At 36.9% G+C, this 12,772-nt stretch overlaps 3 protein-coding genes across 3 annotated transcripts; 2 read left to right on the forward strand and 1 right to left on the reverse strand.

The window, feature by feature from the left end:
- The first annotated feature begins 238 nt into the window (after nt 1-238).
- On the forward strand, nt 239-1,194 carry LOC113292633. Its single transcript, XM_026541516.1, has 2 exons — nt 239-481; nt 818-1,194. Exons 1-2 carry the CDS (start codon nt 307-309, stop codon nt 988-990), a joined length of 348 nt encoding a protein of 115 aa, XP_026397301.1. The 5' UTR covers nt 239-306; the 3' UTR covers nt 991-1,194.
- Nucleotides 1,195-1,453: 259 nt separating this feature from the next.
- LOC113292967 (probable ribosome biogenesis protein RLP24) lies at nt 1,454-2,101 on the forward strand. Its single transcript, XM_026541763.1, has one exon. The coding sequence runs from the start codon at nt 1,544-1,546 to the stop codon at nt 2,024-2,026; it is 483 nt and encodes a 160-aa protein (XP_026397548.1). The 5' UTR covers nt 1,454-1,543; the 3' UTR covers nt 2,027-2,101.
- A 411-nt stretch (nt 2,102-2,512) lies between these two features.
- Nucleotides 2,513-10,717, reverse strand: LOC113294902 (zinc protease PQQL-like). Its single transcript, XM_026543276.1, has 21 exons — nt 10,380-10,717; nt 9,478-9,724; nt 9,250-9,375; nt 7,988-8,125; nt 7,772-7,906; nt 7,406-7,663; nt 7,171-7,308; nt 6,760-6,829; nt 6,462-6,675; nt 6,162-6,267; nt 5,711-5,944; nt 5,430-5,594; nt 5,201-5,350; nt 5,019-5,110; nt 4,735-4,816; nt 4,520-4,603; nt 4,314-4,430; nt 4,084-4,194; nt 3,561-3,641; nt 3,199-3,393; nt 2,513-2,937 (listed from the first exon to the last, which is right to left on the reverse strand). Exons 1-21 carry the CDS (start codon nt 10,583-10,585, stop codon nt 2,860-2,862), a joined length of 3,027 nt encoding a protein of 1,008 aa, XP_026399061.1. The 5' UTR covers nt 10,586-10,717; the 3' UTR covers nt 2,513-2,859.
- Nucleotides 10,718-12,772: the final 2,055 nt, after the last annotated feature.

Consider the following 12,772-nt stretch of genomic DNA (forward strand, 5'->3'; position numbering starts at 1 on the left):
GACCGTCATTCGGAACAACACCAAAACTGTAATGTGGATAGGTTTTGCGAATCGTGTTTGAAGGTGAGAATTGATAGGTGCGTGTTGGTGCCCCTTAGCCACGGAATAGCAACCTACATGACTCGTTACAAAATATCTTTGCTATCGCTAGCATCCACATAACAATTTTCTTCGAGACCCTACTTGTGTCATATAATTCCAGGACATCCCGATAGACCAATTAATGAGAGAGGAAACAGCAGGCACCACTTATTAATTAAGCACAGAGAACAAGAGATTGAAAGAAAGAGAGGAAAAAAGAAGAAGATGATGATGAGGCCATTAACGTTTGGCAAAGTGTTGCATGTTTATTGTTCCCTTTTATTAGTATGGATTTCAATGATGCACGATAAGCCTCATTTCGGCTATTTAGTAGAAGCCAGAAGAGTTGTCCGTGTCTTCAACCCACCACCACCATCGTCATCAACGAGTTACATGGAAGGTATGTGTTCGCACGAGCATCATCAGTAAGACTCGATCTCCCTTTTCTTTTTATAAGCAAAAGGGTATATCATGCACTTAAAATTTTCAACAAGGGCGTTTATGTACGATACTGTGAGCTTATTCATTTGGTTATTTCATTTGTAAAAGGGAGAATTTCCATCTACCCTTTTTATGTAGTTAGAAATTTTGATTTGAATTTTGCAGTTTCGAAAAAGAAGAAGATGCCAGTCTAATTGACATATGCAGTATCGGATATTAGTTATAACTTGCAATATATTATCGATCGATTTTATGATAATCTAATTGTTACTATATTTAACTTGCCGAAAAGCAGTGAAAAAAATGTTGGAAAGCCGCTCAAGGAAACTGATGATCAGTGAAAGAAACTCATCTAAAACTGGGACCGATGTCAAGGCGAGAAGGCCAAAGGGAGCTCCCCATCAAAAGTCTCCTCCTGATCCTAATCCATCAGCACCAGTATATATCGGTCCATACACAAAGTTCTAACATGCTTTTTCGATCATTAAAGTTAGCTAGAATGCCAAAGGGATCTGTAATAGAGGAGCACGACATGCTGTGTGTTTAAAGTGAGCCGTGTTGGTTTGGGTGACAGGACTTTGGTGTCCATATAGCATTTTCGATCATTTATACAGATGGAAGTATTATATTTGAACAATTCAATTACTACAATAATAACAAATTTATATTAAAGAAGTCGCTTTGGTTATTTCTTGTTTCCATCATTTAAAACCAGCAAGTGAATAAGTCTAGTTCGCGAGATTTGAGTGGGTACACTTTTGTTGGCAAACCAGCAAAAGCAGCCATGCATATGGGTGCTTCATGTGCCTTTCACAACCGTCGAACTGCACGGGCCTCGGAGGCTTCTCTTCACGGTTACCCTTAGTTTGTTGTACACGTTTTATATCACTCTAATATTCTGACGGCCATCCAAACCCTACCTAGGGTTTGGCTCCTTCGTAATAAGTCGGCCGGCTTCATATAAGGGAGGCTCTCGCCGATTTTATTTTATTTTTCTTTCTGGATCTCCTAAAAAAACACAATGAGGTTGGAGAAGTGCTGGTTTTGTTCATCCACCATCTATCCAGGTCATGGTATCCAGTTTGTACGCAATGACGCTTCGATATTTCGATTTTGCAGATCCAAGTGCCACAAGAATTTCAAGATGAAGAGGAACCCTAGAAAGGTCAAGTGGACTAAGGCGTATAGACGTATGCATGGCAAGGATATGACAAAGGATTCGACCTTTGAATTCGAGAGAAAGAGGAACAGGCCTGAGAGATATGATAGGATTCGCGTTGAGAAAACTCTTGAAGCTATGAAGGAAATCATCGATATGAGACATATGAGGGAGATCGCTCACCATAAACGAAGGATGAAGGGTAACAAATCTAAGATGATGAAAGAGGCAAGAAAGGAATTAGATCAGTGTATCCCCACGACGATTAGGCTAGAGGTGGACCAAACTCCTCCAAAGATTAAAGTGCAGATACAAAAAGACCAGATTCATGCCATGGAAGAGTGATAAATGTCAGCTGTCCAGTTTTTCGTCGTTTATCTAAGTAAAATTTATGTGATTGCAAAATTTTGTTTAAGTTTTTGGGACTTGAATTGTATAATCTTATTTATTGTCTTCTTTGCTCGTATTGCTCTTAAAATTCTCTTTCCTTAAAGAAACTTGAACCGCGTCAATTCACCCAAGCCGGAATCAGGTTTGTATATGCTATTATTGTTTCTTCCGAACAGATTACATTCTGAAGCATCACACAACCCTGTGTAGAGGTTTTAAGCCACCTTAAACGTAAGGTTTGAAACATTAGAATCACCATACTGCACTGGCTTTGGTGCTATATAAGCTGTTAAGTCTCTGTCAGGCATTTATAAAACAGTCTCCCCCTTTTTTTTCTAACTGCAAAATCATCACCAAGTTTCACCAATTTTCTGGGTATCCAAGAGTTCAGGTAGAGCTTGTCAAACGAATGGTTTTATAGGTATGTTGTGCAATCAATCATCAATAACTATATTGTTGGGATTGTCAATACGTTTAGAATTTCTCTATGGTAAATGTTGTACTGTGTTACTTCTAAAAAATTTCATACAGCGATCGTTACAAGAATGGTGGAACCACTCTGTTTTAGAGATCACAAAATCTAGAATACAAAGTGGTAAAATTTAAACCCTTTACACAACCTGCTTTGACTTCGATAGAGTAGATGATCCACGGCAACATGTTGCTCTACTCTGCAATAGTGCAATGTCTGCATAAACACTGGCTATGTTGCGCATGTGGGATTTGTCTCTCTAATATCCTTATGTTTGTAATCTTCAATTAACTGCAATATATCGCGATAATCTTTCCTAAGATCTGAGAGTAAATCTTGAATGTTTCCACAAAGTGAAGACTACAACTGTTACACCAGCAACTGCTGCCAAAACCTACAAAAACACAAACGAGGAGATAAGAATTGTGCTCACAGAATGTGCTATGAGCTTATCATGCAATTACATGGAAAAATCTATGGCAATTACGTGGCGAGGTGGAACAGAATTTAGGAATTGGTACTATCACCGAGTTGTTCTAGTTTATGTAAGAAAGAACAATTTTATAATTCGGAGCAGAGAAATAAATAGGTCAAGGCATACACTTACAAGAAACCAGAAAAAAAAAAGTAGAGGAAAAATAACATTCTGACTGACCTTTGCATTTGTACTACACTTGTTCACTGTTGACCAGTATAGAGATTTAAGCCGCCTTAAGCGTGAGGTCTGAGGCATTAGAATCACTACACTGTACTGCTTTCTGCAGGGGAAAGGCAGTATGCGTTGTAAAGATAATTGTGCTGTTAATGGTTTTAAAGATCCTCTGACTTCATCTCGTCCATCATCTTGAGTCTGTACAAGAGGAAAAAAGAAGTTGAGAGAAAGGGGCAAGTGAGCAACTCTTTTGTATGCAAATTAACCCGTAAATCCTCCTCAATGAGGAGTGCGCATCCCACATAAACTTGAAAAAACCCAGATATGTTCAAATTGTAGCAAAATAACTAGGAGAAAGTACCAACCTTGAAAGAAACACTAAGATCACCAAAATAGACTCGCGACTGGTAGCTTCGAAGAATCCTATCCAGCCAATAGTAGTTTTCCTGAATACAGGGGCACAATTTTGCTAATCAAAATAAAATACAGAAAACAATGCACAATTTTGCTAATCATTGTCGGTATTGCTTTGTGGATCAATCCAATACCGACAGTCTTAACCGGTATAATATTTTCGTCGAAAACAATGCCGACTCAAATTTGGTTATATGGGATACCAACACTAAAAGATAAAATCTAAATCTAAAATTTGCTCTTAGAACATTTGGGGGATGCTCAAGGATAATTTAGCCATTACCAATTTATTTTGGATAAGGGATATTCCAAATTACTTCATAATGTTTTTTTTTGTTTGTTTGAGTATCCCACAATTTGTGGTGGTATCCCCCAAGTGTGGGCTCTAAATCTAGAGAGGCTGCGACTACTTAATACACAACAAACTGTGAAACACTGTGCTGATCAAAACAGTCGTATGGTAATGAAACTTACCTGCAACCCGATTTCATGGGCACGTTGCTCAATTTCAAGGATAGTCAGAACATCTTGATCTGATGGGCCTTCTTCCTGAAGACGTGATATTTCATCCAAAACGAGGTCAACCTACACAAAAGTCTCACCCATAAGGAAGTGTGCAGGTGATGATTAATTGCTCTTGTTAACAACGTTCAACACGAAACTTAATAGAAGATTTTTATTTTATCGTTCAAACAGAGGCATACTAGTTTTAATGAGATATCAGGATCACAAGAAAAGTTAACACTGATATCACCACGCACGTCCCCAGTTCTTGACGGCTTGTTACCACCAAGAAATACAGAAACACCCACTGAGTAAATCTGTGAAAAAACAACACAGTTAAGCAAAGCCACATTTAAGAACACAGATAAACAGAAGCCTTTTTCGCAACAAAAAAACTTGAAAATACCTGTCCATGCTTGAAGCGGAGAACTTGCATGATTTTAGTTTCCAGAAGTTTGCTTAGGAATCCAACAAAGTGAATCTCTCTCATCTGAAGTCGAGTTTCAAGGAGACAAAAGCAAAAACAGCATTCATCAGAGAAAAAACATATTGGAAGTATGTTAACAGTTGATGTAAAAAAGCTTGACTTGAGATTATGGATCTCGAAAGGGTCATGCTTACCATTGAGCCATTCTTTAACACAACTGGAAATGCTATCTGGACAGAACATTGTGCCTCCACCATAGGGCTTCGAACTATTTCCCTAAAACCACAATTTATATCACTTAGTGAAAAGATTTCCAGTCTAAACTCCAACCCGTTTTCACTCTTTAGTCTTTATAATTAATTAGTTAGATGATATAAAAGTTTATTCTTATAGTTACACAAAAACATGCAACAAAAGTTAAGGAGTTAGGGCTGACCGGCTGAATACTAATTACTAAATAGATAATGAACTGGTGTACCTGATAATGGTTGCCGGGAAAGTGAAAGGCAAGCCACTCAAGTCATCTCGGTTGAAATGTAAGACTGGTTCAGTGGGTTTAGGTATACCACCCTGCAAAGAAACACAATAGACAGCCAACTCAACATGGATTTGTTTATACTGTTTCAAGGCCAAGCAGCTTGTGAGAGTGATAGAATTTACCAGGTATTGTAAAATTAGAGGATGTGCACTAGCAGGATCCAGATTTCCAACAATCACAACAGTAAAAGTTGATGGGTCTTTGAAGCAGCTACTGAAATATTCACAAGCTTTTCTAGGATCAACCTTTTGAAGGTCACCAACTTTGATCGGCTGCTTCCGGAAAAGTTTCACTAAAAAGTGAGTAAGAAAAAAAGACAAATAACTGAAACACTTTACGAAATAACCATACCCTGAAAAAGTATGAGTTCCCGTAGTTAAGTTCTCGGACACGGTTTGCAAACACAGTGTAAGGGTCCCTTTCTTGAGCATGAATTGATTCCTTCGCCATTTCCATCACTAATTGTACCTCTTCATCACCTGGTACTACACTTGTTGTAAAAAGTTGATAGACAAGCTGCAAACGACAAATGCAGCAGTACAGTTGATGATGATGTACACAATATTAATACATAGTTGATGCAAGAACAAGAGAATATAATTCATGTATGCCAATTATAGTAATTAACAAACCTGCAGGGCAGTTTCAAGGTCAGAAGGTGAGCAGTCACCAGAAAACGACCTCATGTAGGCACTGATCCTGGTACTAACTTCAGCTCTCTTTCCAGCCAGCATATCCATGAGGACAGATGGCTTGTAACCAAATACACCAATCTCCCCTGCAATAGTTGAGCCCATTGAACACACAAAGTACTCATTTTCTGGCAATTCAGAGAGACCCCCGTATGTGAACCCAGTGAACAGAACCTGTTGAACATTAAAAGAAGAAAAAATAAGAATAAGAAAACGTGATTATGCTCAGAATTTAATAGAGTAAAAGCCTTGACTGGAAATGATTAGATAATACGTCCAGCTTATATGTGATACAGACTTCTGCAAGAACCATGTGCAATTCACACAGTAACACTAAACAGAACATTCGAGTTTTTACCACCAGCCTCCAAAATCAGAACTGGTCAAGTACCTGGTCGTCAAGGTGGTCTGTGCACTTGTAGCAAACTCTCATTCCATTTGATAAAAGTAATTCCGTGGTCCCAATACTTGGACACTCAGTCTGCTCCACAATGCTCCTAAAAAATAGATTTTCAACAAAATTTAGACGACATAGTACAAAAAGGGATAGTATGAAAGAATCTTAAACTTGAGCATAAGCCAGAACAGTAGAGGATAAAAAATGTACGGATAACATCCCGTATAATCATACACAGAGTAACTAAGAATGAACTTGAACCCAACACTGTACAGAAGTCGTAGGAAATATTACCCTGGAGTTGGCCTTGTGCTGACAATCTCTTCCGGAATGTGTTCATCATCCCAAGGAGAAATGCTTCTTTGTTCCTCGAGAGAGTTGACCTTTAAAACAGAGCTTTTCAGATAATCTTTCGTTGCATGAAGACGAGGTTCAACTGTCTTAATAACGCAGCCGCATGAAGAGCGAAATTTCTCAGCAAACTTCGATATTTCCACAGCCGAAATTTCTGTAACGAAAAGAATAAATCTTGATATACAGCAAACAGAGGTCCATACAATTTATTTTAAGTCCACAAAGATGTTCAACTCACGAGGTAAAAGACTCTTCTGCAGTTTCGCCTCATACTCGATCCCAACAACAGGTTCACTATGGAGGAAATGCTGAGAATTCGAACATGAACAAATTAGAATGATCAGTGAGGTTTGGCACATTATGCAGATATGAATGCACATAACCTTTAATTCAAATTCAAATTCGAAAATGCATCTTCTTAAACTTCTTATTACTTCTGGAACCACAGTAATGAACTAGTGAGTGCACATAGGACTTGTATATAAAAATCATACAGAACTGACATGTGACATATATATGAAAACGCCCAACCTTAGATAAAGGGATTAAGCTTGATGCATTTGTAACTCAATTTACTCTTTAAGTAACTTTCTCAAAACCATACAAAAATAGAACCATGGTACATGAAATAGGGACAGGAATAAAGTACTTGCAGATATTCATCTCGCAGGCTAGTTGACTGCATTTGATCACGCTCCAAATAAGCAGATTCAATCTCCGACATCAATAATGCTCGAACAGTTGATACTTCCCGCTGTGAAAATCCATGAAGCCGGATCCTGGCAACCTAGGAATATGGGAACAACGAGACGAGATTAAATTAACAGGAGGTTGCAATTGGCAAATGGCAAAAGCAAAATCATATATTCAGATGGAAGGTGTACCTCCGTGAGCATTGACTCCAGAGCGTCAATAGTTCCTTTCTCTTTACAAGTTGCAGTCATTATGTAAGTTTTTACAGGACGTGCCAGCACGTCTGCAGAAGAGGAGCAGGAGAAATATGGTGGGTCTTTCCTACGAGATATCTTAAAAAACCTTTGGTTAAGGGCATGATGAAACATTGATTCTGCTAGTGAATCCCTGTAGTCATTCACGGTCTTCAGTTCACCTACTGACATCTTACAGCTGATCATAACTGCAGACTGGTATGAGCCAAACGAAGCAGGGAGAAAATCAAAAAGTCGATACTGACAAATATTTGTTTAAATAAGGATTTGTGCAGTAAGAAAGTGTATGTGCGGAGTACTTACACCACCAGCTTCAGATTCGACAAAACATGAAAACCGAGGCTCCTCATGGGATGGGACAGGGAAATCTGGTATAAAAGGAGGAGCAGATGGCGATACTTTGGAGCCAAAATGCATCTTTATTAAATCAACCACACTCTGTACATTAGATATCAAAGTTTAGAAACCTATCACACTTCCTCCAAAAGAAATGATATTCAATTTAAAATAAGCATCGACCTGTGTATCGGAGAAGTCACCAACAGCTATCACTGCCATGTTATGTAAGTGATACCATTTCTCATAGAAACTCTTGACAGTTTCAGAGGAAACAGTTCGTATCACCTTTTCTAACCCAATAGGTAGGCGCTCCGCATACTGCAATCAGTATCAAGCTTATGTTAGAATTTCCAACAATTTGTACAACTCATCGTACTGAACAAGAAAACAAAAATAAAGAGCTTATTCAGATATGCGAATCATAATTTTTCAAAGCCAGTTGGGGAAGTTTCTCAGCTCTCATAACTGTACCGACAAAAAATGACAACAGCCAGTTTTACAAATCTTGGGTATGAATAACAAGTTAATTGAACAGAGATAATTATTTGCCTACATTCAAGGTTGCAGATCTTTGGCCAAGAAAAAAAAAAGAAATGAAATGACAGCCTGACAGACCTATAATAGAAGAAAATCGGCAACCACTGTACACAAATCATGAGAAACAACAATAACCATGTATACGATAACATGCTTGTAGGCTCTACCAGAGCACTTATGCCCTCACAAACAAAAAATAGACATGTCCATGAGTTTCTTTTACTTAAATAGGAGTAGTTAGGAAGTCGATTATGAATATTCATTTTATTTGGTGATCAGCTAATACCTGTGTTACACCGATACACCTAAAAAAAAAATCAGCCGTATCGATACGTATATACACGGATACGCGTACTAATACTTCCAATACTTCAAGATACAACTCAGTTAGAAAACTTTGACTAAATATTAGATCTCAATACCTTAATATTAGAAAATTAGGTATTTTACTAGATTCTATGAGAAGTTTTAACTATAGTGACAAAATATTAGTTCCAAATCTGTCCACTGATCTTGCTCTAGACTTTCTTCCTTGTTATCCAGACTTTTTCTATCCAATGAGGTTAATCATACATGTATGTATTTTGTTAAGTTTCTATCTTATATATAATATATTCATGTCAAACTACTGATATGCCGTATCGCCGTATTTTAGTTTTTCAAGTTGGTGTATCATAGTAGCGTATTGGTATCTTGTATCCGATACTGTATCCGTATCGTTGCAACACAGGCTAATACTTATTTCAAAGCGTTTTTTCTCAGGCTATGTTCTAAGAAATCTCAGCATGCATACCTATTTCAACTGATGTGTGTCTACTACGGGAAAAAAAATATATAGATTAGCAGATATAGGCAATCCTAGAAAAGCAACAAGACAAGTATAGGATACAGCAGATATGTAGTACCTTTGATCCTTCCATCATCAATTTCCAGTGTGCATCTTGCATCCGACCATTGGCATTGCGACTTCCTCTATATTCTTCCATAACAGCACCTCTTTCTTTTTCCAAATCTTCTGTTGAAACTCGAACCTATATTTGGATAAACAAATGAACAAGTGAACATTGAAGTGCACGATAAATCTGCATTTTTGAGTGGTAGATCAGAAGACAATAAAAACGAATCATCAATACCTCAGAGCTAAACTCTGCTAGAACTGATATAGCTTGTGATAAGAGTTCAGGCTTGTCGACAGGTACAAGCAATTCATATATCGTTTCATCTGCTGACGTCGTAGCATTCTGACACGCACCAAACTCTGCCCCAACACTTTCTAAGAACTTAATAATATCATGATTTGTGTACTTCTTTGTTGCGCTGAAAGCAAGATGCTCGACTATGTGAGCAACTCCACGCTCATCCTCCTCTTCCACAACTGATCTGCCGTGGACAAAATTAATTCGATTATTCAATCAAGAGAGCAATTTTAGACATTTAAAAAAGAAAACGAGTACAGAACCAAAAAATATTGCATTGCATTTCATTCCATCTTGTTGTGACTACCGTAATTCGAAAACAAAAAGCCCAATTAGCAAAATGTAACTATACATTCACTAGAATATCTCGATTTCTTCATATTTCAAAACAGTTTCTTCCAATTTCACAGCATAATCGCTTGACATTAAGTCAAATTCACCTCACCCAGCCACCGCAGCGGTCACTAGTTTATCTCACAGACTTCTATTCTCAATGAACAGCCGAATCAAATGCAGGGGCACACTAGTTACTAAACTCTAAAACATATACTCTGCCGGATCATACGAAATCCCTAGCATACTTTGTTCAATTAAATTCAATTTCCAGTAACCTAATCAAAATTTAAACCCAAATTTCCTCTACTTCCCAATTAAACCCCCAAAACCCTTCAATGAAATTAACCTAATAATTGACTCCAACCCAAACAAAATCAAATTAACAACACCCAAATTATCAAAATCTAAACTTTAATCAAACCCAACGTCAATCAATCCAATAAAAACTTCACAAACAAATTAAAAAAAAAAATTGAACTTTATTGATTAAAAATCAAACTTACCCAACTTTAACAGCAAGGGCAAGAGCAGCTCTCATCTTAGGTTTAGAATTAGACCGAACATAATAAGATAAACCATTATCAAGCACCCCGTAATCAACACCATACGGTTTTGAATCAAAAACTTCATCCATGTTTATATTGACTAGTTTTAATGACCTGAATCCTTGTTTCTTCAACGGAGTATTCTCTACTGGTAACAAATCCATCTCCAAAAACACTTTTAGTGGTAGTAGTAGCAGTAATGAGTGAAGTTTCTGAAGTGCAAATCTCAAGAACTGCAAGAAACAGAGGAGGAGAAGATATTCGTTTTCTTATTCGTTTCCTCGGTTTCTTTTCTTTACTTTTTCTCGGTTTGGAGTCTTTTTTATTTTATTTTTAATTTCTTGATTTCGTGTGTTTGAGACGAGTTTGGTATCTTACGTCCAGATTGCCGGGCCACAGATTCGACCAAGTCAACTAAAAGTCAGCAAGGAGGTTCGAAGAGTCGAGCTCTATTGTCCAATTCATGGCTGCTAAATGAATGTGAGATCATCAGGGAAGGTGCCACGACATAGACGATTCAACACCAAATCGCTTTGATCGCATATTTTAGGAATTTAGGGCATCCAAATTCGTTTGAATGTGCAAATTTATAGGTAAAATACTCATTTTACTAAAGAGCATCTCTTGTCATGAATACAATCAAATGGTCGGAATTATTTCCGGAATATAACATCATTTTCCTTATACAAAATCAAAATTTTGGTATCTCTGCGGTTTATTGCTCGTTCTTTTCGAGATTTACTTATAGTTGACATGTGGCATCTGCGGTTTATTGTTCTTTCTCTACGCGACCTATTTGTCGTGACCTGTGGCATAATGTCATGAGAAGAGGGATTTTGGGAAAAGCCTATAAAAGGAAGCGAATGGGACAATGGAAAGTGGGATTTACTTATAGTTGACATGTGGCTCTCTCATACTATTATAGGAAAATTGTTGTGATTAGGACATGTGGACCAATAGAATATATATTCACCCTTCAACGGTGGTTTTTAATAATTTTTTTTGGACGATTCCATGCTTTTCAATTATATTTTCTACTAAATTAGTGATATATCAGGTGTTAGTATTTCGTTTTAAATTTTTGATCATGAAGCATATATTTGATATATGTGATAGACATTTAGATGATCAACAAAAAGGGTTATAAGATAAATTTTAGGTTACCTTGGTGGTTTGATCTTTTTGATTTTTGATCGAATTATAATGCTATGTGATTCATCAATTTGAAGAGTATTGTCTGATAATTTGTTGATGGTCTTATTTCTAAATCAGGTTCACAGACTTGTCTTTGTAAATGTTCTGATAGAACATTGTGATATATAAATATATTAACTCTGAGTATTATTCCTTGACTGAGATTTATTAAGTTGAACGCTCGGAATTGTATTTACGGTTGTACATACAGATTTCCTAAGAAAACGTTGGTGGTGTATTTTGGTACCCCCATATTTTCTTTTCAAAGATCCTTAACAGGTTTAATTCTATGAATTAAATTGTGAATCGATAGAAAATTTCCAATGCAAATGATTAAATCACTTGGGAATTTTTCAAACATCATAAGGGAGAAATATGAACTTGCTGAAATTTCTACTCAGGGTAAGTCGGTGAACCAGTTTGCAAACCATTGACATGTGAGATATAGAAATACATGAAGGTTGGTGAACTAGTTCGCAACTGAAAGTTCGGTTAAATCAGTTCACGAACCCAGTTGGAAAACCGTGGTGAATTGAAATTTACAAGTTGGATAAATATGCTAGAAATTTGGAAACCCGGCTCATGAACCGTGGTCAACTTAGTTCGGTAGTCTAGTAGGATTGGAGAACTCGGTGCCCGAACCTTAGCACCCTGACTCGTGAACAATTCCTACAGTTCGCAAACCGTAATACCAACTGTCCCGATAATATTTAGCAGATACTTAAAGACTTATTATATTATATGTAACATTAATTGGTAGACTCTCTTAAAGACTTCTAAGAATACATTAATTAATTAAACACTTGTATGTTTATATCATGATTAATTTCTTATATGTTTAAATAAACATCAAATAACTATTAGTTATTTCGCTAACTTGCCAATACCGAAAAATCATTATTCACAGTTCAGTAACTGAACCTATGTATATAGTCTCCTATTGTATTTTAAAGATCTAATTTGTTGCTTGAATTGTAAGCTAACCTTGTCTTTGAAAACTATAATAGAGCATCTCTGTCAACTGGGAAAATTAATCCCTGAAACTTTGTGTCCTAGTTTATTCTGGAATCATCATATATTGAACTTTTACGTCTACGACTAAAACACTTATATTTGGGGATTGGTGAATCCAGGTCCGACTATCTTTACCCTGATTG

This window comes from Papaver somniferum, chromosome 7 (genome assembly GCF_003573695.1).
Source record: "Papaver somniferum cultivar HN1 chromosome 7, ASM357369v1, whole genome shotgun sequence".
Classification (NCBI taxonomy): domain Eukaryota; kingdom Viridiplantae; phylum Streptophyta; class Magnoliopsida; order Ranunculales; family Papaveraceae; genus Papaver; species Papaver somniferum.

What these genes read in the sequence shown, in the direction of transcription:
- LOC113292967 (XM_026541763.1), top strand. Translation starts at nt 1,544, where the DNA reads ATGAGGTTGGAGAAGTGCTGGTTTTGTTCATCCACCATCTATCCAGGT.
- LOC113294902 (XM_026543276.1), bottom strand. Translation starts at nt 10,585, where the DNA reads ATGGATTTGTTACCAGTAGAGAATACTCCGTTGAAGAAACAAGGATTC. An exon ending in TCCGCTTCAAGCATGGACAG is followed by an intron (nt 4,431 to 4,519) that starts GTATTTTCAAGT and finishes GTTTTTTCACAG; the next exon opens with ATTTACTCAGTGGGTGTTTC. An exon ending in CTGATATCTCATTAAAACTA is followed by an intron (nt 4,195 to 4,313) that starts GTATGCCTCTGT and finishes ACTTTTGTGTAG; the next exon opens with GTTGACCTCGTTTTGGATGA.
- LOC113292633 (XM_026541516.1), top strand. Translation starts at nt 307, where the DNA reads ATGATGATGAGGCCATTAACGTTTGGCAAAGTGTTGCATGTTTATTGT. An exon ending in ATCAACGAGTTACATGGAAG is followed by an intron (nt 482 to 817) that starts GTATGTGTTCGC and finishes GCCGAAAAGCAG; the next exon opens with TGAAAAAAATGTTGGAAAGC.